General features: G+C 42.9%; 1 protein-coding gene across 1 annotated transcript; it reads left to right on the top strand.

Moving 5' to 3' along the window:
- Positions 1-3933: 3933 nt before the first annotated feature.
- Positions 3934-26387, top strand: LOC136461296 (probable auxin efflux carrier component 5c). The gene is made up of 3 exons (XM_066460648.1): positions 3934-4119; positions 6950-6980; positions 26221-26387. Exons 1-3 carry the CDS (start codon positions 3934-3936, stop codon positions 26385-26387), a joined length of 384 nt encoding a protein of 127 aa, XP_066316745.1.
- The last annotated feature ends 927 nt before the right edge of the window (positions 26388-27314 follow it).

A 27314-nucleotide genomic window follows, 5' to 3' on the forward strand; every position in this document is an offset into this window, starting at 1 on the left:
AACACGATGTATCCATTCATTATTTCAAGAATGTATTGAGCAATGTAGTGCGAGAAAGACTTACCCACAGCTCTTGCTTCACCTGCTCCGCCTTGTTGTTGAGTACCCTGTGGGCCCGATTTGTAGCATCGGGGGCGGCGGCGTAGTGGTCAAACGAGTAGGTCAGCCCTGTCACTCCGGCGTACTCAACCAGGCTAGGGAAGTGCCCCTTGCACAGAAGACCGAGGATGCCATTGACTTGGCGTGTGTGACCACCTCCACTCGCCACAATCGTCTAGTTCCTGCCCAAGTGATTAAGAAAAATTATTAATTTCTATTTTGATTTTCAACATATCATATAAAGTAGTGATAATATCTAAAGTTACTTACTTTTCCCCCTCGGGTCGAATCAGCGGGCGTCTCTCATGAGGTATCGGTCACTGAGGGAGGCTCGCGGGACCTCTCAAGTAGACGCTCGATGAACTAGATGAAGTGGAACCCCTCGCTATCGCCTCGTCCTCGTCGTCCTCCTACGCGTCCTCCTGCGTCTCCTTGTTGTCCTCCTGCATGTCCTCCTATGCCTCCTCGATGTCCTCCTGGGGCACCTTCTCCTCCTCCTCCTCACATGACAGGGCGACAGGCGATGACTCCCTCCTGCGGCTGCTCCTCCTCCTACTCTCCCCCGGTGCAGCAGTTCTTGTCCTTTGGTACAAGGACGTTAGCTTCCTCATCCCACTGCCCACCATCTTTGTTCAATCACCTGCAATTAAAAAGAGTAAACCAATAAGCACAGATAAACAAGAAGTACTTAGAAATAGATGCAAAATAAACAAAACATAATTACAAAATAACATAGTATTACATGTATTAGAAATAATCTTCATGATCGGGATTAGCTGGATCATAAATCTCATCATCACTATCAATCATGTCGAAATAATCAACACTATCTGAATGAACAATGTTGTCATTGTCATTGTCTAAATGTAATCGCTCAAGCATTTGTAAGTCCTTCACATTTTGCACCTCATCTCTAGCGTCCTCTTCAATAACCGTTTCATTGTCTACTTCCATTCCGATCGCTTCGGTTAAGTCTATCTCAAACCTCCCTTCTAGTCCCACTTCTTGAAAGAACTCTCTGTCATATATGTTTGGGTCTAAGTTGTAATCTTCATCGTTTGGGACAGGCACTTTACCATGTGGCGATACCCTGTGCATAATATCCCAACCCTTAAGATGCCTTATGGTTTGACATGCATATGGAAGGAGAAGGTCATCAAAATAGGGGAGCCGAGTCAAGCCTGACTTATGAGTCCACATATGTTGCTCTCCATATCCCACAAAACCACCTTCTGGATTGACCACGAGACCATCTATCTATTCATGAACCGTGGCACCAGTCATTACCGGTGGTGCAGGGTCTGTCACTATGACACCTTTCGTAAAGTTCTTGATGTCTCATCTGAATGCATGGTCAAGAGGGAGGAATTGCCAATGTTTGTCGAACGATGAATACTTACCACCCTTCTGCAACCAAATGAACCTCAGACCTTCCTTGCATACTGGACATGGAAACTTTCCGTGAACACACTAGGCGTAGAATATCCCATACGCTAGGAAGTCATATAGGGAGTAGTGGTACCAAACATGCATTTTGAAGTTTTTCTTTGTAGCTTGGTCGTATGTCCATACCCCTTCCTCCCAAGCATAGACCAATTCATCAATCATAGGGTCCATGAACACACCCATATTATTCTTTGGGTGTCTAGGAATTATCAACGACAAGAATACGTTCTATCGTTGAAAGCATACGCCAGGGGGGAGATTGAGGGGGATAACGAACATGGACCAACATGTGTATGGGGCAGCCATCATTCCATAAGGATTGAACCCATCTGTTGCCAGCGCAACACATACATTATGAGCCTCTTTAGCTTTCTCATGATGAATGCCATCAAAGTGGCTCCATGCTTCGCCATCAAATGGATGTACCATCCTGTCAGGATTATATCGTTTGCCATTTTTGTGCCATGTCATCTTTTTGTGGATTCCTCGGTCATGTATAGCCATTAGATCCTTGGTATGAACAAAAGGTGCCGTAGGATTGTCATGGGAATGTCAAGTTGCCTCTTCTAGCCATCACCAGAATCTACCTCCAGGAACATAGAGGATTTACACTTTGGATAGTACTTTGCTTCCACGTATTCTTTCCTAAATAGGACGCACCCCTTTGGGCAAGCATGTATCTACTCATATGGCATCTTAAGTGCACGAAGGAGTTTCTGTGACTCGTGCATGCTCTTTGGCAGAAGGTGACCCTCCGAAAGCAGGCTGCCAATAACTGTCAACATACCATCGAAGGTGTCTCAACTCAGGCTATACTGGGACTTTAATGCCATTATGCGTCCAATGGTATCTAGTTGAGAAACCTTTGTCTGGCTGTGAAGGGGTTTCTGTGCCGTGGCAAACATGTCGTAGAACGCCTTTGCGGTTGCCTCTGGCTCCTCCTCCGTACATCCTTCAGCGAAATGTGTCTCGTGATAGTCATTTAAAATGTCTGCTACCCTGGCATTAGCATCATAATCCTTGACGTGTGGTCTCATCACCTCCTCTCTCATACAATCGGCTTCACCATGGTAGACCCACCTGGTATAGTCTATCGTAAATCTATTCTTCCAAAGATGTTCCCCCATGACCTTCTTCGTTTGTGTTTTCTTGTTTGCACATTTGCTGTAGGGACAACAAATTTTACTCACTCCTTTAGCAGCCACGCCAAATGCCCGTTCTAAGAAAGCATCGGTCTTGTCGATCCATTCATTGGTGACCTGACCCTGACTTGCGCAGCCCGTGTACATCCACTCACGGTCCTCCATCCTCTAACATATATAGCGACGAGTAATATAAACATCAATTGCATCTACACGACATTCCTACTATCTAATAGGTGAGGATAGGTCCTAATCTCATGCGAGGATGCGTAGGTGGGGTTAGTTTCCATGCTCTACTCCTATCCGAGACAGAATTTCAGCAGCACCTCCCTATTGTTCTCCAAATACACGTCCTGCCAGGGAGAGTATGTATCTGGAGAATAACAGGGAGATGATGCTGAAACTCTGTCTTAGATCGGAGCAGACCATGGAAACTAACCCCACCTACATATCCGTGGGCTGTCGAAAAAACATGGACAATTCAAAATAGATACAGTTTTAGATATGGAAATATCTGCATATTTCTAACTGTATCTCTTTCGAACGGGAGATGCCTAACTGGGTTACATGATCTACGATCATGATACGGAAAGAGGGGTTATACCTAGGGTGGCGATGGAGTTAGGCTAGCGGGGCCATGGTGGGTCGGTGTAGTGGCAAGGCGACGTGATGCAGGTAGACCCGCAGTGGCGAGGAAGGCGATTGAGGTCGTCGAGGTACTCTAGCTCCGCTCCGACGGACTCTTCTCTACAAAAAAGAAACATAAAACTATCAATACAAAATTTTGGCAGCACCTCCCCTGCACGGTGAGGTTTCTAAAACCTATAAGAAAACCAACGGCACGATGGCCGACATGCACAAGATTATATCTAACCACATATATATAACAATGTCACAACCACTCCTACGACTACCTCCACTGCTACTCTACCACTACTACTACCGCAACTACTAGTAATACTATGATGACGACGACGATGGTAGGGCATACCTAGTGGGCATCGTAGGGCGGTGGTGGTGAAGGGGCTAGGGCACCGGTGGACAAGGCGACGGTTAGGGAAGCTCCGGGGATGGTGCGGGTGTGGGCGGGGGCGGCAGCAGGGCTGGCGCCTCCTTCTTCTTCCTCCTTCCTCCTTCCTCCTTCTTCCTCCTCCTCCTTCTCTTCCTCCTTCTTCCTCCTCTCCTCCTCCTCTCTTTCACCTCCTCCTCCGGCGGCGCGACGTGGGGGGCAGCACGGGTGGGGGTGATGGCGATGCGGGCGCAGCTGGGGCTAGTGCCTCCTCCTTCCTCCTTCTTCCTCCTCCTCCTTCTCTTCCTCCTTCTTCCTCCTCTCCTCCTCATCCTCTCTTTCTCCTCGTCCGGCGACGCGGGCGCGGGCAGCGCGGCGTTGGCTCCAGTAGGGGTGGTGGCGGCGGCGCTGGCGCGGGCGTGGGTGTGTGCATGTGTATGGTGTGTGTGGGCCAGCTAGGCCGGGAGGTTAAATCCCCTCTTTGCCGAGTGCCCCCGATCTGGCACTCGGTAAAGTTTTTTTTTAATTTTTTAATTCTTTGACGAGTGCCACCTGGCCAGGCACTCGGCAAAGAGGTTTTTTTTTAAAAAAACTTTTTTAAAATTCTTTGTCGAGTGCCACCCGGACTAGCACTCGGCTGAGAGGGGTTTTTATTTTTTTTAAAATTCTTTGCCGAGTACCACCCGGACTGGCACTCGACAAAGAGGGTTTTTTTCAATTTTTTTAAATTCTTTGCCGAGTTCGATAGGTCCTGACACTCGGCAAAGAGGCTCCTTTGCCGAGTGTCTTCTCCTAACACTCGGCAAAGATGCTCCTTTGCCGAGTGTCATTTTTTGACACTCGGCAAACCATATATTTTTTCACTTTTGACCTCCAAACTTTTTCTATAGTCCTCAGACAATACCTGTTACTCCATGTTCCAATGTGGCACATTTCTTGGACTTTTTCTATATTTCTTTAATTTATTTCATTTAATTGAATTTTCTTAGATAATTCAAATTATAACTGCTAGTCATTCAAATAATGAAAAAAATGAATGGAAAAATGATATTCATGTTATTTAGTATAATGTGAGGCCGTATCCAGGAACAGACCACCAATTTCGAATATCTTGTTCACGAAACATGACCACGAACTTGTGGTCAAGTTGTTTTTAAATTCTATAAAAAGCAAACGAAGTTCAAAAATTATGAAACTTGTAAAGATGTCAAGATATCATATGTGGAGGCTGTGATAAAAATTTGAGGAGGTTTCGTGCAAGTTGTCACATACGATGCTTGCAAACCGAAGTCGGCCTCTTCACGAATTCGGCGCCGAGCTCCTCGACATGGTGGATGACATGGCAGGGAGCTCGGTGCCAGTCACTCGGGCGTAGAGCTCGGTGCCAAGGTTTACAGCGCCGAACTTAGCGTCATAGTGACTGGCGTCGAGCTTCCTGCATTTAACCTCGGCCCAACCTTCCTGCCCGAGCGTTCTTCCTCTTCTCTCTCGCTCGGGTTTTTTCTCTCCCCACTTCACCCTACCTCACGAATCGGCATATTGGACCTTGAAAACCTTGATTTAATCCATAGATCTTCGAGAGCAAGGTATCCTCGCTCCCCTCCTAGTTTTTTTTGCATCGATTCGGTATATATTAGTTGGATTTTTCAACCTAAGAATCGTCATCACTTAAGGTTTCATTGCATCCCTCAATATATATATTATACAACCGTTGGATGATGCCAATGAGTGGAAAAAGCTAGCAAACCTAGGCGTATGTAGTTATGTTATGGGTTCATTTTTGTGCATCAAATGGGAAACCCTAGGTTTAGGGTTTAATGTTAACTGATTTTGTTTCTTAGAACGAAATTGGTTGTATTGTAGTTATGGTTCTCATTAATATTTATTTGTGATGTTTTGATTTATGTTTGTTAAATTACATCCATTTTGTTAGATGCAAGAAATGTTTCGGGAGAAGTTTTGGTGAAAATGGGGTCGTCCTCGAGAATTATACCCCGACGCGTCTAGCAAAGATGCCCCATCCCTCCTGACCTTCCTATCCCTAACTGTGACTGTGGTTTCCCGGCCCATGTTTTTCAATCGAAACATCCAGACACACCGGCGCGTTGCTTCTACACATGCAGTCGTTTTAATATAAGAAATTGTTTCCACTATCCTTTTTCTTTATTTGTGTAAGTATGATACTAATATTTTGTTGGAATCTCGTTGTGTAGGACCATGAGAGGTGCTTTTTCTTTCAGTGGATCAACGGTGCAGACAAGTTTGATCCTAGGTACCTCCTTTTCAATGATTGGTTTAGAGGGAGACATCCACGTGAGCACTTCAAGCGGTGGGTTCCACCCCCCTAACCCTCCGCCAATGATGGCTAAGGAGAAGCACCTAACCGTAGTTAGACGACTCAAGGAACCTCCTTTGTGTGATTACGGAGATCGAGCTATGATAAACCCTGAGAATACGTTGGAGTTTATGTGTCCAAACAAGCATGAAGTAAGTGCAAAGTGTATGTGTTCAAATCTTGAGCTATATGTGTTCATGTACTAATGTCTCATTATTTAGGTGTTTTCAATGGCAAAGTGTCATTTCAAGGAATGGTTGTATGGTCCTAAGAACCAATAGACGGAAGAACCGTGGAGGGTTAAGGAAAAGAAGAAAGAAAGGTTAATCTACAAAGCACCTCCTGTCATGTGCGAATGTGGTGTTAAATCCAACTATGGCCTAGTCCCTTCGGAGCTTGGAATAGGCCATTATTGCGGCCATATGATTATGATGAGGTTCGTTATTTTTGTGGTAAACATGGAATCGTATTTTGTTTCTTTTGCTAAGACATATATGATATAATATTTTTTTGAACAGAGCACTAGAAAATGCAAGTGGGAATATTATGATGGTCAAGCTAAGTTCTTGGATGAACTAAAGAAGAGACAACTAATTGCATGGAAGAGGGGATATGGACCTGACTATGTCAACCTATTCGTTAAACATCACAAAGAAAAGATGCGTGAGTTTGCTAGACAGCGCGGTATTTGTAACCCGATCGATGTTGGGCTTAACAAATAGGGATTGGAGAGGCAAATGACGTTAGAGGAGGAGAGGGCAAGGAATGAGGCAAGGGAGGAGATAAGAGTATAGATGCAGGTCTTGAACGAGCATGTTGCTACATTATATGCCAGTGAGTGCTTGAAAGCCTTTTTTGTTGCCTGATTTTAAATGTAATATAATTACGTTGCTAACTGATTGCATTTTATACATGAAGGGATTGGTTGCAGCGAGGAACATGCCACAAGGTAGGTGGAAGCTGAGTCTTCGGATGCCACCTATATTGAAGACAAAGCAATATTAATTGTCAAAAAGTCAATCGCATGAACAAATGGCCATGAATAGAGGCAATGATTCAATTTAATACCTGTCAACCAACACAGTTATGGCCGCTGAGTTGAACTTGGGCAACCCACGATGAACCTAAAAAGAGATGACATATAGGCCAGCTCTTTGCTGGAAAGGTGTGTACCTGTCGTCGTACCGTATGTCCAAGAACCCACTGTGGGTTCTAGGACAAAGGAGCGGAAGGTCCTGCATCGAATAAAACATAGTCTCCTGTTACTTCACGAACACATGTACGTTCACCAAATTTTGAACAAAACTTATAGATTGTTACCTACCCCAGCGCTATGAGACGTCCTCGGTGGGTTGCCTTGTATGTCGGGTCGAGCAGGTGGAATTGCTCTATCCTACAAAAAAGTGAATGAATTAGAATTTCAATATACAATGAAACATGAACTTACAAATGTATAAGTAATTGACACAAATACAAGCACAAAAAGAGACATGCATAATTAATTAAATGAAGATGACAAATATAAAATAATAAAATGAACCAATAGTCGCACCTCACTAATCTGCCAATGGCAACTTCGTGAATTGTGGCCAAGTCTACCGCACTTGCCGCACTCGTACTGCTCGGGGTCAGTAACAAATAGAGTTCCTCTCTCACGCCTTGTTCTTCTGGGTATCTAATCCGTAACCATCCTATGTCTCATCCTCTACCTTGATCCACGCTTGTTCCAACGGTAAGCTGGATCCGCAATGTACTTCGGCCCATCATATGGAGGCCACTCTCCAGGGTCCCAAAAAGGCACAAAGCGGGGGCTCCATGTGTGCACAAGCGTGTCGACACTGAACTTATGAGGTATCCTCCTCTCGATATTATAGTTGTGATGCCTAGCTGCTGCCACCAAATGAGAACATAGAAAGTGGTACTGCCTTGGTTTACCACAAGTGCACTTGAAATCTTGGAGGAAAACCACATGTATCCTTGACTCTCAGACCTCACCATCGGACGTTGTACCACCCCTATGCTTGACCTGATAAGTCCTTGTGGCGTGGTCAAAGCATGCAACCTCATGTGTGCCAACCCTTTCTCTTGCCTTCTCTAGGTGTGCCTTTGGTTTCGGAGCCCATATCTCTCCACCACTCCGCAACTACAATGCATGGGCGTGTCTATTGTTGAATCAGGCAACAAGCTTATAGAAGGTGAATTGAACAATTGCATTCACGGGCATACCACGTATCCCCAATAGCAACTTATTGAATGACTCTGCCATGTTGTTGCACTGAAACTCGTACCTCCATCCACCGACGTCATGATCTCTCGTCCATTTCTCCAAATCCCTCATCAAACCTGTGAGCCATTGTCTGCCTTCTGCATTTGATGCAGTTCTGACCTGCTCCAACTTTTCCTTAAAGTACTTGTCCTCAAGCTATCGAGCAGCCTCCTAGAATAGATCAAAGTTACCCTTGACACCATCCTTCCATAGTAGATTCTTGGCAAGGTGTCGAGTACACCAACAATGATGCAAAGGTGCCTACCCCTCTATCTACTCTCGCACGACATTAAGTATGCCCTGATGCCTATCAGATATGACGCCAACCTCCCTAATAGGCCCAACCACGTATATCCGGACTAGCCTCAAGAACCATCTCCAACTGTCATTGTTCTCCTTCTCAACCAAAGCAAATGCTAAAGGAACCAACTTGTTGTTCGTGTCACAGGATATGACTATAAGAAGTGTGCCCTAGTATTTGCCAATCAAGAACGTACCATCAATGGAGAAGATGGGATGACAGTGCCTAAAGGCCTCGACACACTGAGGGAAGCACCAGAAGGCACGGAAGAATATCTGCCTCCCATCCTTCCATGCATTAGGTTTTAGGATGTACTCATAATGCATGCATGGATTCACCGCTTTAATTGCATTGAAAAGAACTGGCAGCTGCTCATACCCATCCTCCTAGTCCCCATATATCATCTTCCACGCTCGCTACTGTGACAGAACCGCCCAATTTATACAAGATCAAGTACGGATGTCCCCGCTAACACATTGACACGCGCATACTTTCACTTATATAAACCTGGTAGTCCGTCGAGTGTCCCGAAAGACCTCAGTAAATCAACATCACAACCAAGATCGCGTGATTAAGCAAATACGCATCACATACACAGGGTTGCAGCGGAAATAATATTACAAATGGGTTCACAAATAATAGTACAAGGTTGGGTTTCAAAACCGATTAGTGAAAACAACATAGCTTTTAAAAGATTACATTAATATATGCTCCAAATACATTGCTAGCATAAATGACATCATCCGACAAAAGCATATAGATGAGAAGTAACTATGGAATCACCGAGCCCACCGGCGGTAAGCCACCATCTTCAACAGGCCGAGAACTCCACCTACAACATGGTGGGATAAACCTTGAGTACTCAAATGTACTCAGCTAGACTTACCCGTCATAAACCAGAAATAAAGCCACACCAAGGATTATGCAAGGCTTTCTTTAGTGGGCTAGCTAACTTGTTTGCGAAAAGCATAAGCTATCATGAAGAAACCATTTTAAGTACTTTGCATCATCTTTATTATGACCTATCCATCTAGGTAAGCACCTATACTATAGCAATCACTTGATTAACCAATAACATCTAGTTACCAACTTAGATTTAGCATATCCCATATCATCCAGATAACCATCAATGTTCCATCATAATTATTACGATGCTGTAGCTCGAGTCAAGTGCTCACTATCCCGGAGCGATGACGATTCGAATCGATTCCTAACCAGCTGGTGATTTATTCCTCACACAAACCACACTCATCGATCAAGTGAGCTACAGATCACTAATGACACTTTCCAAGTAGCCACGGGATAAGAGTCCGGGACCGCACTACCTAGGGACTGCCCAACTGCTAGGACGCACCTTGGGCTCACTCTTCGCGTCCCCGTCATACCCCCTTCAGCACCAGTCTGCCAATCCAAGTTTATTCCGGCTTGAATAGTATCACTAGCTTCGCGGTCAAAAGGTACTTTATTCAGCTAGCTAAATGTGAGGCATGCGTTCAACATGACAAGAGGGATGAGCAATGATCGGTCTTTAATCGACACAGACGGAAACTAACAGCACCCCAGAACCCTATCTGGTTGCCTCTAACTTTTTCCATCCAGGTCTCCAATTACCCATCACACATGGTTAATTCTAGGATATCATTCTTTCCATAGCTAAATTCTTCCAGTACCACCTATAAATGTAGGTGACCGGATATCACCGATCGCTACCGGTCTAAGCAAGGCTAAGCAGTTATTCGAATCCTGACCTAACAGGGTAATAAGGTAGGTAAGGATAGTAATAAATGCATCAACGGTTTTAATCAACTCCTACAACTTAATGCAACAATATATAAACTCATATATAGAAAGAATTGCCTTTATAAAGTAGGAGACTTAGAATGCTCCAGGGCTTGTCTCGTTCAAACGAACTAGGTTGATGATCCACGCACTCAGGCAAGTCCTCTCCTTGCTCCTTCCACCTTCTGGATAGGTCCACCATACACCGTCGTTGGATTCGGCTCCACATCACATCCTTCACGTGGTTCATCTAGCGTACCTAAATGAGATGCAAGATGCATGTGTATGAAGGTGATGAATGGTAACACAAGATGCATCACATAAGCATTCAAGACAAACATAAGATTATGCAAGACATAGACACCAGTAGCTATTTAACTAACATCACACAACTAACTATAGAGAGCAAGCACATCAAGCATGACATAAGTTTAACAAGGTCACAAGTATCATAACTTGACCATCAACAAGGGCATAAGCCACACTTAGCAACACATGGAGTAAACAACCACAACTAGCATATGTCTATTTTAGGACTGGAAACAACAGCTTCATGTTTGGATCATAACTAGAGTTATACAAATCCAATAGCCATGCAACAAGACATTCTGAAAAGCTTATGGAATTTTATACAATTCATCTTCAATCATCTTAGCATGATTCTCAAGTTAAGTGGGTCGAAATTTTATATTTACTAGAAACTGGTCCACAATTGATAGAGAGCAGCCATTTCTGAAACCCAACTTTAAACAGGCATAACTCACAAACCACAAGACCAAATACCACCAAATTTTAACAGAAGCTAGATACATGAATTATCTACAACTTTTGTATAAACAAGTTTCACAACAAAGCACATTATCATGAAGAACTTTGCTAAGTTCCCAGATCTATCCATAAACCACATCGGCAAGAAAATAATTGTTAACTTATGTTGCAAAGCACATAATTGGGAAAAACCAACTTTACCAACATTTCACACATGACTAAAGAACACCAGAAAGCATGGTGCTCACCTCTAAATAAATTTTCTTAAAGCATTTCTTAATTTATTTAGACATCAAGGTGTATTTATGAACATATACAAAAAATGCACAATAAATTCTACAAAAATTACAGTAGCTCATATATCCTCTCAATAGTCTACTGTACAAATTTCATACCATTTGCATAAGTATAGCTTCCTCTACGAAAAAGACAATTTGCTATTGCAAGAAATCATGTCAGAGCGAGATAAACCAATAACTCACTCATACTTCATCCAATACTCATGAATTTTTTACCACACATCAACTATCACATGAGTAGCATGCCACAAAAATTTCACTTCATTTGGAGCCCTAGATCTGTAGTTATGGAAAATAACAAATTCAACTAGCATTACAACCTTACTGCACAAATATATTTTTACCGCAAAATATTTAAACTAAAACATGTCATATTATAGATCTAATGCATAGACAATTTCACAAGGATTCCAAAAAGTCCTCATTTGCTATTTTACGAATTTCCTATGAATTACTATGAATTTCCAAACTTCAGCAAATTTCCTGCAAAAAAAGGTCCTCAACGGCACTATTCATATGAGTAAGTGGTTATGCACTTAGGCCCTCCCCTTTACTCGAATTTGAGCCCGAGGTCCTCCACGCGAGGTAGAAACAGAGGACGCCATGGAATGGCAGCGGTGGCGGCCGGAGAAGGGCCGGCGGTGGCAGGGGGAATGGTGGGGAAGCACTAGGAGGTCCATTTGCACCCAAAGGTTGCCATAGATGGCCGGGAGACAGACCGTGCTTCACTGGCCATGCACGGTGGTGGCATGCAGCGGTGGCGGCGGTGGTCCTCCGGCCTCCTGGCCTAGGTGGGCTCGACGAAGGAGCGCACGAGAATGAGGAGAGGTTGGCGGAGCCAGTGGCACACACGAGGAAACACAAAGGAGCCTGGGGCAGCAGGGACGCTGTGGCGGCAAGTTTGGCTAGCCGGCCATAGCGGCCCCAGCGCTGGGCGCTAGCAGCACGCGAGGAAGGGAGCGGCAAAGCGAGTGGAGAAAGCATGGGGCAGCCCTGGCGCGCGTTATGGTGGAGCAGGGCGCAAGGAGGCGTGCGGCACTAAGGTGGGACGCGCGTCGGCCATGGCAGAGCGCACTTGGTGCATTGCGGCCACGCAGGCAAGTCATCGAGCATGTGGCGAGCGTCGGTGTGGGCGAGGTGGGGAGCTGATTTGGGCCACATCCAGGCCAAATCAGGCCTTGGGCCAAAAATGAAGTTTGTTCACCTTGGCCTGCTCTACATTTTTCATTAAGGCACTCTAGTCATTTGAGCAACATAACCGTGGATAATTTAATCTCCAAAGTGGCATTGTTAGTACATTGACAGCGATTAACAAACTCCAAAATTGAGGGTCATAACAAGGTCAAACGAGTGCCATCCTTTTACATGATCTTCTCCATGAACTTAGCTCCAACTTTTATTTTGGGGTCAACTTGAGATGCTTAACGAATTTCAGGAGAACGTGAGACGCCAATGCCGAGGTCCATGAATTTCTAGACTTAGAATATTTCTAAGTGCTGAAATCAGCAGCAGGTTCCAACTTTGAGCCACTGCTAGACTTGGTTCTGAGCCGATCCATGGTATACTCCAAAAACAAAGTTTCTTCTACATAACATGAGCTTCAACTTTTATTTAATGTCCAACTTCAAAACTTGTATAAAACCTATAGTTCTACTTTGACCAAAGTAGGATCACGATAAAGCTTAGATTATCCTTTTTGATCCATTGGAGCATTTTCTTGGCATTTGCCCAACATGAACATTTCATGACTTTTGTTGTAGAGTTCATCTAGAGTCATTTGGGCAAGGTTGCAAGGTTTGGTTGATGACCTACATTTCCATTCACTTAATAGTGCAATTCAAGCACTTAGTAAAGTCATTCCAATAAGGATATAACTTATCATTTCATGTGACTTTTTGATTCCAAACTTCATAAAACTTTTCCAGCGATCAATATAGATGGATATTGATGTGAGACACATGAAGATATTCCAATAACACCAGCCAAGCATATATCCTGAAAAGGGCCTATATGTAAAGCAAGGGTGCAATATCCGAGTTTAGGTTGGGGCTCATTTCCAAAGGTTTGACCTTGACCTCTTCATCGTCACTTAATCTGTCATGTTTGAGCTCAAACCCATAGCTTAACTGGTGATAAGCACCTAGGGGTGTTACAGCCCTCCCCCCTTAACGGAATCGCGTCCCGAGATTCAGTGCGAAAGACCTTTAAGGGAAGAGAAACGTGTCATCTAGTTTCCAACATCAGTGATAGCATTAGGCTATTTAACTTCAGAGTATCAGAGAGGCTAATTTGTCAAGACACTTTCTGATACTTTCTCTTCGTCGTAAGTTGTTGTCTGAAGAATTTCCTTCGTTGACAGTCCATAAAGCATTGTTACATTGGGAGGAATCCAATATAGCACTGTCCTACGTACTTCGTCCTCGATGTACAAAGAGTGATTCAAGCGTAGACTAAATACTTGTAACATTTACTTCCCTAATGGATATAGCACAGAATTTATGGACTTTGCACTAGATCGTAGTCGGTTGACGGATATTCCTTGCAATGGTGCTATATTTGCTCCCAAGGTTTGAAAAGCAGTTCTCTACTAAAGTGGCTTGAGCACAACTTCTCGTAAAGGATGTGATCATAGATGGGGTAACATCCTTTGAGGGTATGAGAAGCTAGTTAACCAATGTCCAAACTGGTTGTAGCGGTGCACTCACTCATATGTCAACTGATGGAAAGCTACATAATGTTCCATATGTGCAGTGCTCTTTCTCTGATAACAATACTATATTACTCGAGTCTGTTGAGTGAGCGGTGAACATGATAGCTAACTCTGTTGACTCAGCGTTTACGACGACCATTGTTTAAGGGAATTCTCGTATCCAAGCAACAACAGTTATCTGAGTTGTATCTGAGGCAACCTCTTGGGTAAAACACATGGAAGACACCAAAGGCATGTCAGCATTAGAGAACCATTGATGCAGAAAGATGTTAGCGAGGCTTGGAGGGCAACACAAGTTGCAAGTAATCACAAAACTAGGGACTAGTTCACTACCAAGCAGGTTAAGTACAATTTGCCTTCGTGGTGCCATTGCACAGCAAGTTGGGTTGACTTGCATCAGTGGCAAAACCAGCTTTCTTAAACTATATTTGATGTCGAGGCTTCCATTCTTAGGCCAATCAATATCTCAAAAACCATAATCCAAAAATCTATGGTTTGACACCTTTCCAATTACTTTCGAATTGCAAGAGCACAATTTGACTTCTAGAACACCTTGACTACTCACGCATTGCTGATCTAAGAGGGCAAAAGCAAGGCACATAGGGGTGCAATTAGTCTTCTCAAGGGTATGGAGGGTTGTCTAACAACAATACACCTACAAGTTGTAATTTCTTGGCATGAATTACAAACACAGCCGTCTAATGCAAAGGATGATCGCAGTCACAGTGAAATTGCAGATTCCGTACCATTTTGTTTTCTATTCATATCTCACAAACTACTACTCCAATATGCACAAATTTTGGTGGGCATGTAGATCCATGGGTCCTCTAACTACTCACCAAAATTCAACTCAACCGAACACCGTTTGACCATCCACAATTCATCTACCAAAACTGTTGTGTTCTAAAATGGTAGCAAACTGAGCCGACAAGATATCTCTCAAATCTGATGTTTTACTCAACCAATACTCAAACCAACTTAAGACATTGAAGAGTCCTAAGCAAGGAATGAGATCACCAAGTTTGGGGCTAATCCAACCACGTTTGAGTCACTAATTGCCGACTTGAAGATAACCAATTTTAGTGTCGCAAAAGCTAGGACAGATTTCTTGTTCTTCCTTTTCTTTGCTTCACACGTTGTGGTGTGTGTTCTATACTCTCGACTGCTTTGTATAGCAGTAGTAGTAGCTCTTTTTCTCTAAGGATGTAGACTAAGGTTTTCCATATGTGGTTCTCAGAAACAACTTAAATCGTTTGATTTAGACACCAACTTGATGACGCACAAGCATTGGACTTGTGGCTATGTTTTCGAGACACAAAGCATACTTCACATGGAGTGATAGTCCTACAAAGATAATGGAACGTCTCTTATTATCCTTCTGTGCCTCATCCAATAGAATCCAGAACAATCCTTTGATAGCACCATATACATAACGATGTTAGCCGAAACTAGGAATGTGCTTTCTCTAGCTCTTTACTTAGCTGATATAGCATCCTGCACTATCTGTGTGATTGTCCAAGATGGACTTGGCTTGACAACATAGAGCTTGGAGAAGGAAGCAGTACTAGCATCGATGACCGGCTTTGCTATTCGTTTGCTTAACATTATTCTGTGAGATCTGGCCTTCATAATTAGCAAAAGGTTGTCACCTAGCCAGAGGTTAAGCTTCCTACTAGTAACTAATCAATTGGCTCTCAACACTAAAAAGGTCCCAAATCTTCACTCTTGACAATAAGAATTGTGGTCGAAGCATAAACCGATGGTCGCCATTGAAGTCAGCCGAAAAGGGGTCACACTAGAGATTGTTGATCTCGACTGTGCGATCAGTATGCACATAATAATCAAGACTTGGATAGCTAGGTCATAATCATAATGTGACATTCGATTCTTATCTGACTAACAACTTGTCCAACATTAATTGTTGTGTGCCTTTCTGATTCAACAATGATGACATAAGTTGTTCACTAGGTGACGGACGTCAATACTGGGACAACCAAGTGGAGTCACTTGTCTACCACCTCTTATAGTTAGTTAATGTTTATGTCGGTGACCAGTTCTTCAAAGGTTATCCTTTTTGTGACTTCAAAAGGAAGCTCTACTACATATGGTCCTAATAGATTTGATCTTCTGATAAGATATGGGGAGATAACCAAGAAAGGATCACAAGAAAATATCACATCAGCTATCATTTCATAATGGATCATGACTAGCAACCCTGATACCAGCACGTGCCGAGCAGCACAACCTTGTGTGCGCGCCCACAGGAGGCTCTTGGTTTCATCGTGGCACCATAGAATGTTAATCGTAACACCATTACTGAACGGACAACCAAAGTGAAATTTCTAGTGGCACCAATTAGATTGTAAGAACAAGCATTGTGCAAAAGAGGGATAGCAAACAAGGATAGTCACAAGGTTAGGAATCAACAAGGAGGCGATCTAAAGATCAAAACACAGTGCAAGAGAACATAGCTTAATTGCCAAAGACAACTGAGCAGGAGACTTCTTGCCTAATTTCCATATACACCTCGTGTCCACCAAAGTGATAACCAGATAAAGATTAACATGAGATTTGGTCTTGTTGAGTAATAACATGAGATCAAGACTGATAAACATCTAGAGACTTGAAAGAGTTGGAGACAAAATACACGAGATTCGAGGGATAGAGCCATTGCACTAACGAGGGATTCCGTTGATAAAGCAATGACATGATCTGTGAGGAAAAGGTTCCAAAGCCAGGATAGATAGTGATTAGCGTTGCACCAGATCATCTATAGGAGAAGGAGCAATGAAGTCCGACAAGGATTTTTGAGCAAGGTCCTCCCACATAGGAGCAGGACAACCACAACACAAGCAAGCATTCAAGGGAATTAAGCTTGGGCCTAAGGTCAAGCAAAGGCATGGATAAAGGTCTTCGTAATGCAATGTTCAAGGCTAGCAACCACATATATAGGCTCAGGCTCCTAAGAGAGAACTTAATGGGAGACAACAACCATGAGATTACCAAAACTTGGACGTTGCTCCAGGATAGCGCTCTTCCACACTCATATGCTTACCGAGGACAAAAGGGTGACAACTACATCACTACCTAGATAACGAGCATCCACGCCTACATCATGGTCTTAAGCAAGCATTTCGAATATACTCAACCCGATTAGCTTAAGCGACTATTACTAAGCACATAGCTCATACATAACAAGCAGTCACCTATAGCAACACCACTACACATATCATGTAACACATGATGGTAATGCACTGTTATCTTTTGTTTCCTTTTTACTGAGTAGGTGGATATCTCTACAAAACAAGTTTTACTTACATTTAGCAATTTGGTTTTTAAAGGGGTGAACTTTTTGTTAACTATTAACTTGTCATCTATTTCATTTGGAAGCAAACATACAAGACGAGCTAATCACACACTATCTCCAAGCATAGCTATTCAAGCAGCATAGGACAAGACATCTTGTCTAGCTTCACACAGGGAAGATAGTAACATCACATTGATTATAAGTTACTTAGTATTAGAACAAGGTGAGGGAAGCATATTTATGCACAAGCACAATCATGATGCATGCTCGCCCTATTCGTCCACATAGAATTGCTAGCCTAAGGTGGCAATCACGTTCTAGGTCGGTGGCATAACATGTACTCTCTCGATATATAGCTAGTCGTCAGCTACATTCAATCTACACATTCATGGTTAGCGTACTTGCAGGCAAATTCATTGCAGCCCATCCCCACAAGAGATAAATAAGCACACAATGAAAGCAGTAAACTAAGATACTCTCTATATATACATCCCCAGATATATATACTTTAGTATCCATAGCTATCCAACAGATATACCCACAATTAAGTACCTTCATATATACATATGTGTAACATGTAAATATTCCAGTAACCATAGCTAACTCTCCCCTAGACTGATAGTTGGACGGTCATGCTCTCACAACTCACACTTACCTAGGCGTAGAGGCAATTGATCCATATATTACCATTCAAGCGAATGACATCCATACAATAGCACGCCATATGGATGATGAAAGTAAAAACCACCATGTTAGTACTTAGATAGCCACCTAATAGTCCTTAACTAGGCATAAAGGAGGATGTCGCTAGTATAGTTTTACAAATAAGTTTTGACAAATTTGCCTATAGCTAAAGTTTTAGTCAAAATAGGTTTTTTAGAACCAAAACTTTGTTTTTAAAATGACGTACATGACAGTATTATGCTTAATCTTGCTCTGATACCAGCTGTGACAGAACCGCCTAATTTATACAAGATCAAGTATGGCTGTCCCGCTAACACGTTGACAGGCGCATACTTTCACTTATATAAACCTGGTAGTTCCGCCGAGTGTCCTAAAAGACCTTGGTAAATCAACATCACAACCAAGATCGCGTGATTAAGTAAATACACATCACATACACAGGGTTGCAGCGGAAATAATATTACAAATAGGTTCACAAATAATAGTACAAGGTTGGGTTTCAAAACCGATTAGTGAAAACAACATAGCTTTCAAAAGATTACATTAATATATGTTCCAAATACATTGCTAGCATAAATGACATCATCCGACAAAAGCATATAGATGAGAAGTAACTATGGAATCACCGAGCCCACCGGTGGTAAGCCACCATCTTCAACAGGCCGAGAACTCCACCTGCAATATGGTGGGATAAACCCTGAGTACTCGAATGTACTCAGCTAGACTTACCCATCATAAACCAGAAATAAAGCGACACCAAGGATTATGCAAGGCTTTCTTTAGTGGGCTAGCTGACTCGTTTGCGAAAAGCATAAGCTATCATGAAGAAACCATTTTAAATACTTTGCATCATCTTTATTATGACCTATCCATCTAGGTAAGCATCTATACTATAGCAATCACTTGATTAACCAATAACATCCAGTTACCAACTTAGATTTAGCATATCCCATACCATTCAGATAACCATAAGTGTTCCATCATAATTACTACGATGTCGTAGCTCAAGTCAAGTGCTCACTATCTAGGAGCGATGGTGATTCGAATCGATTCCTAACCAGCTAGTGATTTATTCCTCACACAAACCACACTCACCGATCAAGTGAGCTACAGATCATCAATGACACTTTCCCAGTAGCCACGGGATAACAGTCCGGGACCGCACTACCCAGGGACCGCCCGACTGCCAGGACGCACCTTGGGCTCACTCTTCGCGTCCCTATCATACCCCCTTCAGCACCAGTCTGCCAATCCAAGTTTATCCTGGCTCAAATAGTGTCACTAGCTTCGCGGTCGAAAGGTACTTTATTTGGCTAGCTAAATGTGAGGCATGCGTTCAACATGATAAGAGGGATGAGCAACGATCGGTCCTTAATCGACACAGACAGAAACTTACAGCACCCCAGAACCCTGTCTGGTTGCCTCCAACTTTTTCCGTCCAGTCTCCAATTACCCATCACACATGGTTAATTCTAGGATATCATTCTTTACATAGCTAAATTCTTCCAGTAACCACCTATAAATGTAGATGAATGGATATCACCGATCGCTACTGGTCTAAGCAAGGCTAAGCAGTTATTCAATCCCGACCTAACAGGGTAATAAGGTAATAAGGTAGGCAAGGATAGTAATAAATGCATCAATGGTTTAAATCAACTTCTACAACTTAATGCAATAATATATAAACTCATATATAGAAAGAATTGCCTTTATAAAGTAGGAGACTTAGAATGCTTCGGGGCTTGCCTCGTTCGAATGAACTAGGTTGATGATCCATGCACTCGGGTAAGTCCTCTCCTTGCTCCTTCCACCTTCTGGATAGGTCCACCATACACCTTCTTCGGGTTCGACTCCACATCACATCCTTCACGTGGTTCATCTAGCATACCTAAATGAGATGCAAGATGCATGTGTATGAAGGTGATGAATGGTAACACAAGATGCATCACATAAGCATTCAAGACAAACACAAGATTATGCAAGACATAGACACCAGTAGCTATTTAACTAACATCACACAACTAACTATAGAGAGCAAGCACATCAAGCATGACACAAGTTTAACAAGGTCACAAGTATCATAACTTGACCATCAACAAGGGCATAAGCCACACTTAGCAACACATGGAGTAAACAACCACAACTAGCATATGTCTATTTTAGGACTGGAAATAACAGCTTCATGTTTGGATCATAACTAGAGTTATACAAATCTAATAGCCATGCAACAAGACATTCTGAAAATCTTATGGAATTTTCTACAATTCATCTTCAATCATCTTAGCATGATTCTCAAGTTAAGTGGGTCGAAATTTTATATTTACAGAAACTGGTCCACAATTGACAGAGAGCAGCCATTTCTGAAACCCAACTTTAAACAGGCATAACTCACAAACCACAAGACCAAATACCACCAAATTTTAACAGAAGCTAGATACATGAATTATCTACAACTTTTGTATAAACAAGTTTCACAACAAAGCACATTATCATGAAGAACTTTGCTAAGTTCCCAGATCTGTCCATAAACCACATCGGCAAGAAAATAATTGTTAACTTATGTTGCAAGCACATAATTGGGAAAAACCAACTTTACCAACATTTCACACATGACTAAAGAACACCAGAAAGCATGGTGCTCACCTCTAAATAAATTTTCTTAAAGCATTTCTTAATTTATTTAGACATCAAGGTGTATTTATGAACATATACAAAAAATGCACAATAAATTCTACAAAAATTACAGTAGCTCATATATCCTCTCAATAGTCTACTGTACAAATTTCATACCATTTGCTTAAGTATAGCTGCCTCTACGAAAAAGACAATTTGCTATTGCAAGAAATCATGTCAGAGCGAGATAAACCAATAACTCACTCATACTTCATCCAATACTCATGAATTTTTTACCACACATCAACTATCACATGGGTAGCATGCCACAAAAATTTCACTTCATTTGGAGCCCTAGATCTGCAGTTATGGAAAATAACAAATTCAACTAGCATTACAACCTTACTGCACAAATATATTTTTACCGCAAAATATTTAAACTAAAACATGCCATATTATAGATCTAATGCATAGACAATTTCACAAGGATTCAAAAAAGTCCTCATTTGCTATTTTACGAATTTCCTATGAATTACTATGAATTTCCAAACTTCAGCAAATTTCCTACAAAAAAGGTCCTCAATGGCACTATTCATATGAGTAAGTGGTTATGCACTTAGGCCCTCCCCTTTACTCGAATTTGAGCCCGAGGTCCTCCACACGAGGTAGAAACAGAGGACGCCGTGGAATTGGCCGGTGGCGGCCGGAGAAGGGCCGGCGGTGGCGGGGGAATGGTGGGGAAGCACCAGGAGGTCCATTCGCACCCAAAGGTTGCCACGGATGGCTAGGAGACAGACCGTGCTTCACTAGCCACGCACGGTGGCGGCATGCAGTGGTGGCGGCGGTGGTCCTTCAGCCTCCTAGCCTAGGTGGGCTCGACGAAGGAGCGCACGAGAACAAGGAGAGGTTGGCGGAGCCAGTGGCACACGCGAGGGAACACAAAGGAGCCCGGGGCAGCAAGGACACTACGGCAGCAAGTTTGGCCAGCCGACCATGGTGGCCCTGGCGCTGGGCGCTAGCGGCACACGAGGAAGGGAGCGGCAAAGCGAGTGGGGAAAGCATGGGGCAGCCCTGGCGCGCGTTATGGAGGAGCAGGGCACAAGGAGGCGTGCGGCACTGAGGTGGGATGCGCGTCGGCCATGGCGGAGCGCACTTGGTGCATGGCGGCCACGCAGGCAAACCGTCGAGCACGTGGCGAGCGTCGGTGTGGGTGAGGTGGGGAGCCGATTTGGGCCACATCCAGGCCGAATCATACCTTGGGCCAAAAATGAAGTTTGTTCACCTCGGCCTGCTCTACATTTTTCATTAAGCTACTCCAGTCATTTGAGCAACATAACCGTGGGTAATTTAATCTCCAAAGCGGCATTATCAGTGCATTGACAACGATTAACAAACTCCAAAATTGAGGGTCATAACAAGGTAAAACGAGTGCCATCCTTTTACATGATCTTCTCCATGAACTTAGCTCCAACTTTTATTTTGGGGTCAACTTGAGATGCTTAACGAATTTTGGAGAACGCGAGACGCCAATGCCGAGGTCGATGAATTTCTAGACTTAGAATATTTCTAAGTGCTGAAATCAGCAGCAGGTTCCAACTTTGAGCCACTGCTAGACTTGGTTCCGAGACGATCCATGGTATATTCCAAAAACAAAGTTTCTTCTACATAACATGAGCTTCAACTTTTATTTAATGTCCAGCTTCAAAACTTGTATAAAACCTACAGTTCTACTTTGACCAAAGTAGGATCACGATAAAGCTTAGATTATCCTTTTTGATCCATTGGAGCATTTTCTTGGCATTTGCCCAACATGAACATTTCATGACTTTTGTTGTAGAGTTCATCTAGAGTCATTTGGGCAAGGTTGCAAGGTTTGGTTGATGACCTACATTTCCATTCACTTAATAGTGCAATTCAAGCACTTAGTAAAGTCATTCCAATAAAGATATAACTTATCATTTCATGTGACTTTTTGATTCCAAACTTCATAAAACTTTTCCAGCGATCAATATAGATGGATATTGATGTGAGACACATGAAGATATTCCAATAACACCAGCAAAGCATATATCCTGAAAAGGGCCTATATGTAAAGCAAGGGTGCAATATCCGAGTTTAGGTTGGGGCTCATTTCCAAAGGTTTGACCTTGACATCTTCATCGTCACTTAATCTGTCATGTTTGAGCTCAAACCCATAGCTTAACTGGTGACAAGCACCTGGGGTGTTACAGCCCTCCCCCCTTAAAGGAATCGCGTCCCGAGATTTAGTGCGAAAGACCTTTAAGGGAAGAGAAACGTGTCATCTAGTTTCCAACATCAGTGATAGCATTAGGCTATTTAACTTCGGAGTATCAGAGAGGCTAATTTGTCACGACACTTTTTGATACTTTCTCTTCGTCGTAAGTTGTTGTCTGAAGAATTTCCTTCGTTGACGTCCATAAAGCATTGTTACATTGGGAGGAATCCAATATAGCATTGTCCTACGTACTTCGTCCTCGATGTATGAAGAGTGATTCAAGCGTAGACTAAATACTTGTAACATTTACTTCCCTAATGGATATAGCACAGAACTTATGGACTTTGCACTAGATCGCAGTCGGTTGACGAATATTCCTTGCAATGGTGCTATATTTGCTCCCAAGGTTTGAAAAGCAGTTCTCTACTAAAGTGGCTTGAGCACAACTTCTCGTAAAGGATGTGATCATAGACGGGGTAACATCCTTTGAGGGTATGAGAAGCTAGTTAACCAATGTCCAAACTGGTTGTAACGGTGCACTCACTCATATGTCAACTGATGGAAAGCTACATAATGTTCCATATGTGCAGTGCTCTTTCTCTGATAACAATACTATATTACTCGAGTCTGTTGAGTGAGCGGTGAACATGATAGCTAACTCTGTTGACTCAGCGTTTACGACGACCATTGTTTAAGGGAATTCTCGTATCCAAGCAACAACAGTTATCTGAGTTGTATCTGAGGCAACCTCTTGGGTAAAACACATGGAAGACACCAAAGGCATGTCAGCATTAGAGAACCATTGATGCAGAAAGATGTTAGCGAGGCTTGGAGGGCAACACAAGTTGCAAGTAATCACAAAACTAGGGACTAGTTCACTACCAAGCAGGTTAAGTACAATTTGCCTTCGTGGTGCCATTGCACAGCAAGTTGGGTTGACTTGCATCATGGCAAAACCAGCTTTCTTAAACTATATTTGATGTCGAGGCTTCCATTCTTAGGCCAATCAATATCTCAAAAACCATAATCCAAAAATCTATGGTTTGACACCTTTCCAATTACTTTCGAATTGCAAGGGCACAATTTGACTTCTAGAACACCTTGACTACTCACGCATTGCTGATCTAAGAGGGCAAAAGCAAGGCACATAGGGGTGCAATTAGTCTTCTTAAGGGTATGGAGGGTTGTCTAACAACAATACACCTACAAGTTGTAATTTCTTGGCATGAATTACAAACACAGCCGTCTAATGCAAAGGATGATCGCAGTCACAGTGAAATTGCAGATTCCGTACCATTTTGTTTTCTATTCATATCTCACAAACTACTACTCCAATATGCACAAATTTTGGTGGGCATGTAGATCCATGGGTCCTCTAACTACTCACCAAAATTCAACTCAACCGAACACCGTTTGACCATCCACAATTCATCTACCAAAACTGTTGTGTTCTAAAATGGTAGCAAACTGAGCCGACAAGATATCTCTCAAATCTGATGTTTTACTCAACCAATACTCAAACCAACTTAAGACATTGAAGAGTCCTAAGCAAGGAATGAGATCACCAAGTTTGGGGCTAATCCAACCACGTTTGAGTCACTAATTGCCGACTTGAAGATAACCAATTTTAGTGTCGCAAAAGCTGGACAGATTTCTTGTTCTTCCTTTTCTTTGCTTCACACGTTGTGGTGTGTGTTCTATACTCTCGACTGCTTTGTATAGCAGCAGTAGCAGTAGTGGCAACGGCGCGGCACGGGCGGCGGCGCAGCCAAGGGGCGTGGGCCGTCCGCTGGGCGCGCGGGCGAGGACGGGCGGTGGAGGCAAGGGCGCGGGCGGCGGAGCTCGGCTATCCTAGGGCGAGAGAGGGAGAAGAAGAGAGGAAAGGCGCGGACCCAATAGGCATTAAAGGCTCAGCGCCATTCACCTTGGTGCCGAGCTCGGCGACAAGATCTACGGCCCGAGCCCTCTGGCAGGTCATCCACCGTTCCCAGGAGCTCGGCGCCAGAGACGCTGGCGTCTACCTCGGCGTCAGCATCAATGGCACCGAGCTAAGAGTCCATTTTCTGAATTCTTTCCACCAGGGATCTATTTGTGAGAAACTTTCAAAAAATGGCTAAATTGTAAAAAAGTTGCTCAAAGTCGGGCACAGGAATGGCCATGTTGGTAAGTAATTTCTGTCTCCTGAGAAGCTAGCCCCAGATATTTGTATATCTACATGTGTGCATACGAACACTGTGCATAGCAAAAAAAAAACGTGAACACACACGATTTAATTTTACTAGATTAATTAATTTGCCAATCTTTTCAGCAAGTACATTTAACATGTTCTGCCTGTCTCCGAAGATCTTACTACATATTGAAAAATAGCACTGAGTGAAAATTAATTTACGTTGCAAGCATTAGCAGCAAGCTAATCTAGCTAGCAGTGTGTACTGTAGGAGTATTGATATTGCTGTGAGGGGCCGTTTGGATCCTTTCATTTGAAGAAATTAAAATCTACTTAATAAATTAGGCTATTTGACTTGGAATTTGATATTCCACCACTTTCCAAAGTTCATATATAAGCCTATCTCAAATTCATAGGGTGCGAGATAGAAATTGATTTTATAGATTATCATCCTATGATTCTACTTTGTAACTTATAACATGCTCTTTAACTCACCCCCTTACGGTAGAAATGCAACACATACGTATCTCTCTCATATAGCCAACAATAATATACAAATATAATTCATATACAACTGTATTAGCTTAATTAATTTATGTTTAAATTATGATTATTAAAATGAATTCAATTCTAAAGATCCAAACAAGGCCTGAGAGTTATTTTTGGGTCAGGCATGCAACAAACTATATCTATGCTAGCTAATAATGCAAAAATGCATGGTTAGTCTCCACCATAAGTGCATGTACCCTAGTTCTCTTGAGTGACTTGTTATTCCCACTCATTTCGATTAATTCTCGTATCCAGTACTCTAGTCAACAATACATATATTCTATTCGATAATCGCCGCCATAATACAAGGAATATAATAATCCCCTAAATAAACAGGAACCGAACAAACGAAAGGCATAAATTCTGTTTGCCGCATGGATGCCGTTACGTATAGGAGTAAAAGAAAGGGAAAAGTGTTTTTAGTTTTTTACCCAGCCACGTATAGTGACTGGTGACTAACTGACAACTTTCTGATGAGGTCGTTTTTGTTTGCATCGCATGACGCTGCAGGGTTGTTCATGGCGCAGCAGGAGAAGGTGCTGGCGTGCGGGCCCAGCTTCGCGGCGCTGGGCCTCGTGCTCAAGTTCGCGCTCGGGCCAGCCGCCATGGCCATCGGCTCCATCGCCGTCGGCCTCCGCGGCGACGTCCTCCGCGTCGCCATCATACAGGTCTCGTAGCGTTCCTTTTATGTACGCATGCGATAGTCTTTAACTTTTACCACCACTTTTGACCAAAGTCTCTTAGCTTACTTTTGACAAAACGTAGTACGTCGCTTGACGACGATCCCAACATAGCACGTACGGGTGATCGATGCATGCACATAGCACGCACGGCCATACCTTTTTTTGGATATATATTTTTCATTCTACTTTAGTTTAGGGGAAAAACGATTTCGCAAGGTCATCAATCATGATTGCATTTCACCGGCACTAGTTGTTTTTTTTAGAACACGTCCGTTGACACGTTTTCCATTAAGAGGATCGGCATTAGATCTCATCCACAGAAATATTATCACACCAGCCGCCCGAGCGATTATGTATCAAGAAGAGAGCGAAGAGTGCAAAACTGAAGGATAGTAAAGTTCTGTTTGGATCTTTCAGCCGTTAATAGTTAGCCAGCCGTGGCTGGCTAACTATTAATTGCTATTAGCTGGATTGATACAACTAGTGAGATAGTTATTGATTGGGTATTCAGCTAATAACCAGCTAGATTTGTTTGGATCCATACAAGCCCTATGAATCCAGAGTTCCAGACACAGCCTAAAGGTTGCCTCATAAGCATATAGGGTGGGGACAGTGCCATGGGAGGGACAACAGGAACAAATGGAGGATCTCTATGTGAAAACCACACACGAATTCACTACGAGAGATTTGAGTCCATATATGCCAGCACCAGGACAGCACGGCACCACTAACTGTACCCACTTTGAGCTTTATTACGACCAGTACTGGTTGCTTGCACGGCCACAAACATGAACCTGCTAAATATAGCTTAAAAACTAAGCATGACCAAAGGCGCATCAACGTATTAATTACTCCCAATGTTCGTGCAGGTGCGCAATCCAGACGATACTTGTTATCACCACCATTGTAGTTTGATCAAGG

Source organism: Miscanthus floridulus, chromosome 6, assembly GCF_019320115.1.
Source record: "Miscanthus floridulus cultivar M001 chromosome 6, ASM1932011v1, whole genome shotgun sequence".
NCBI classification, from domain to species: Eukaryota; Viridiplantae; Streptophyta; class Magnoliopsida; order Poales; family Poaceae; genus Miscanthus; species Miscanthus floridulus.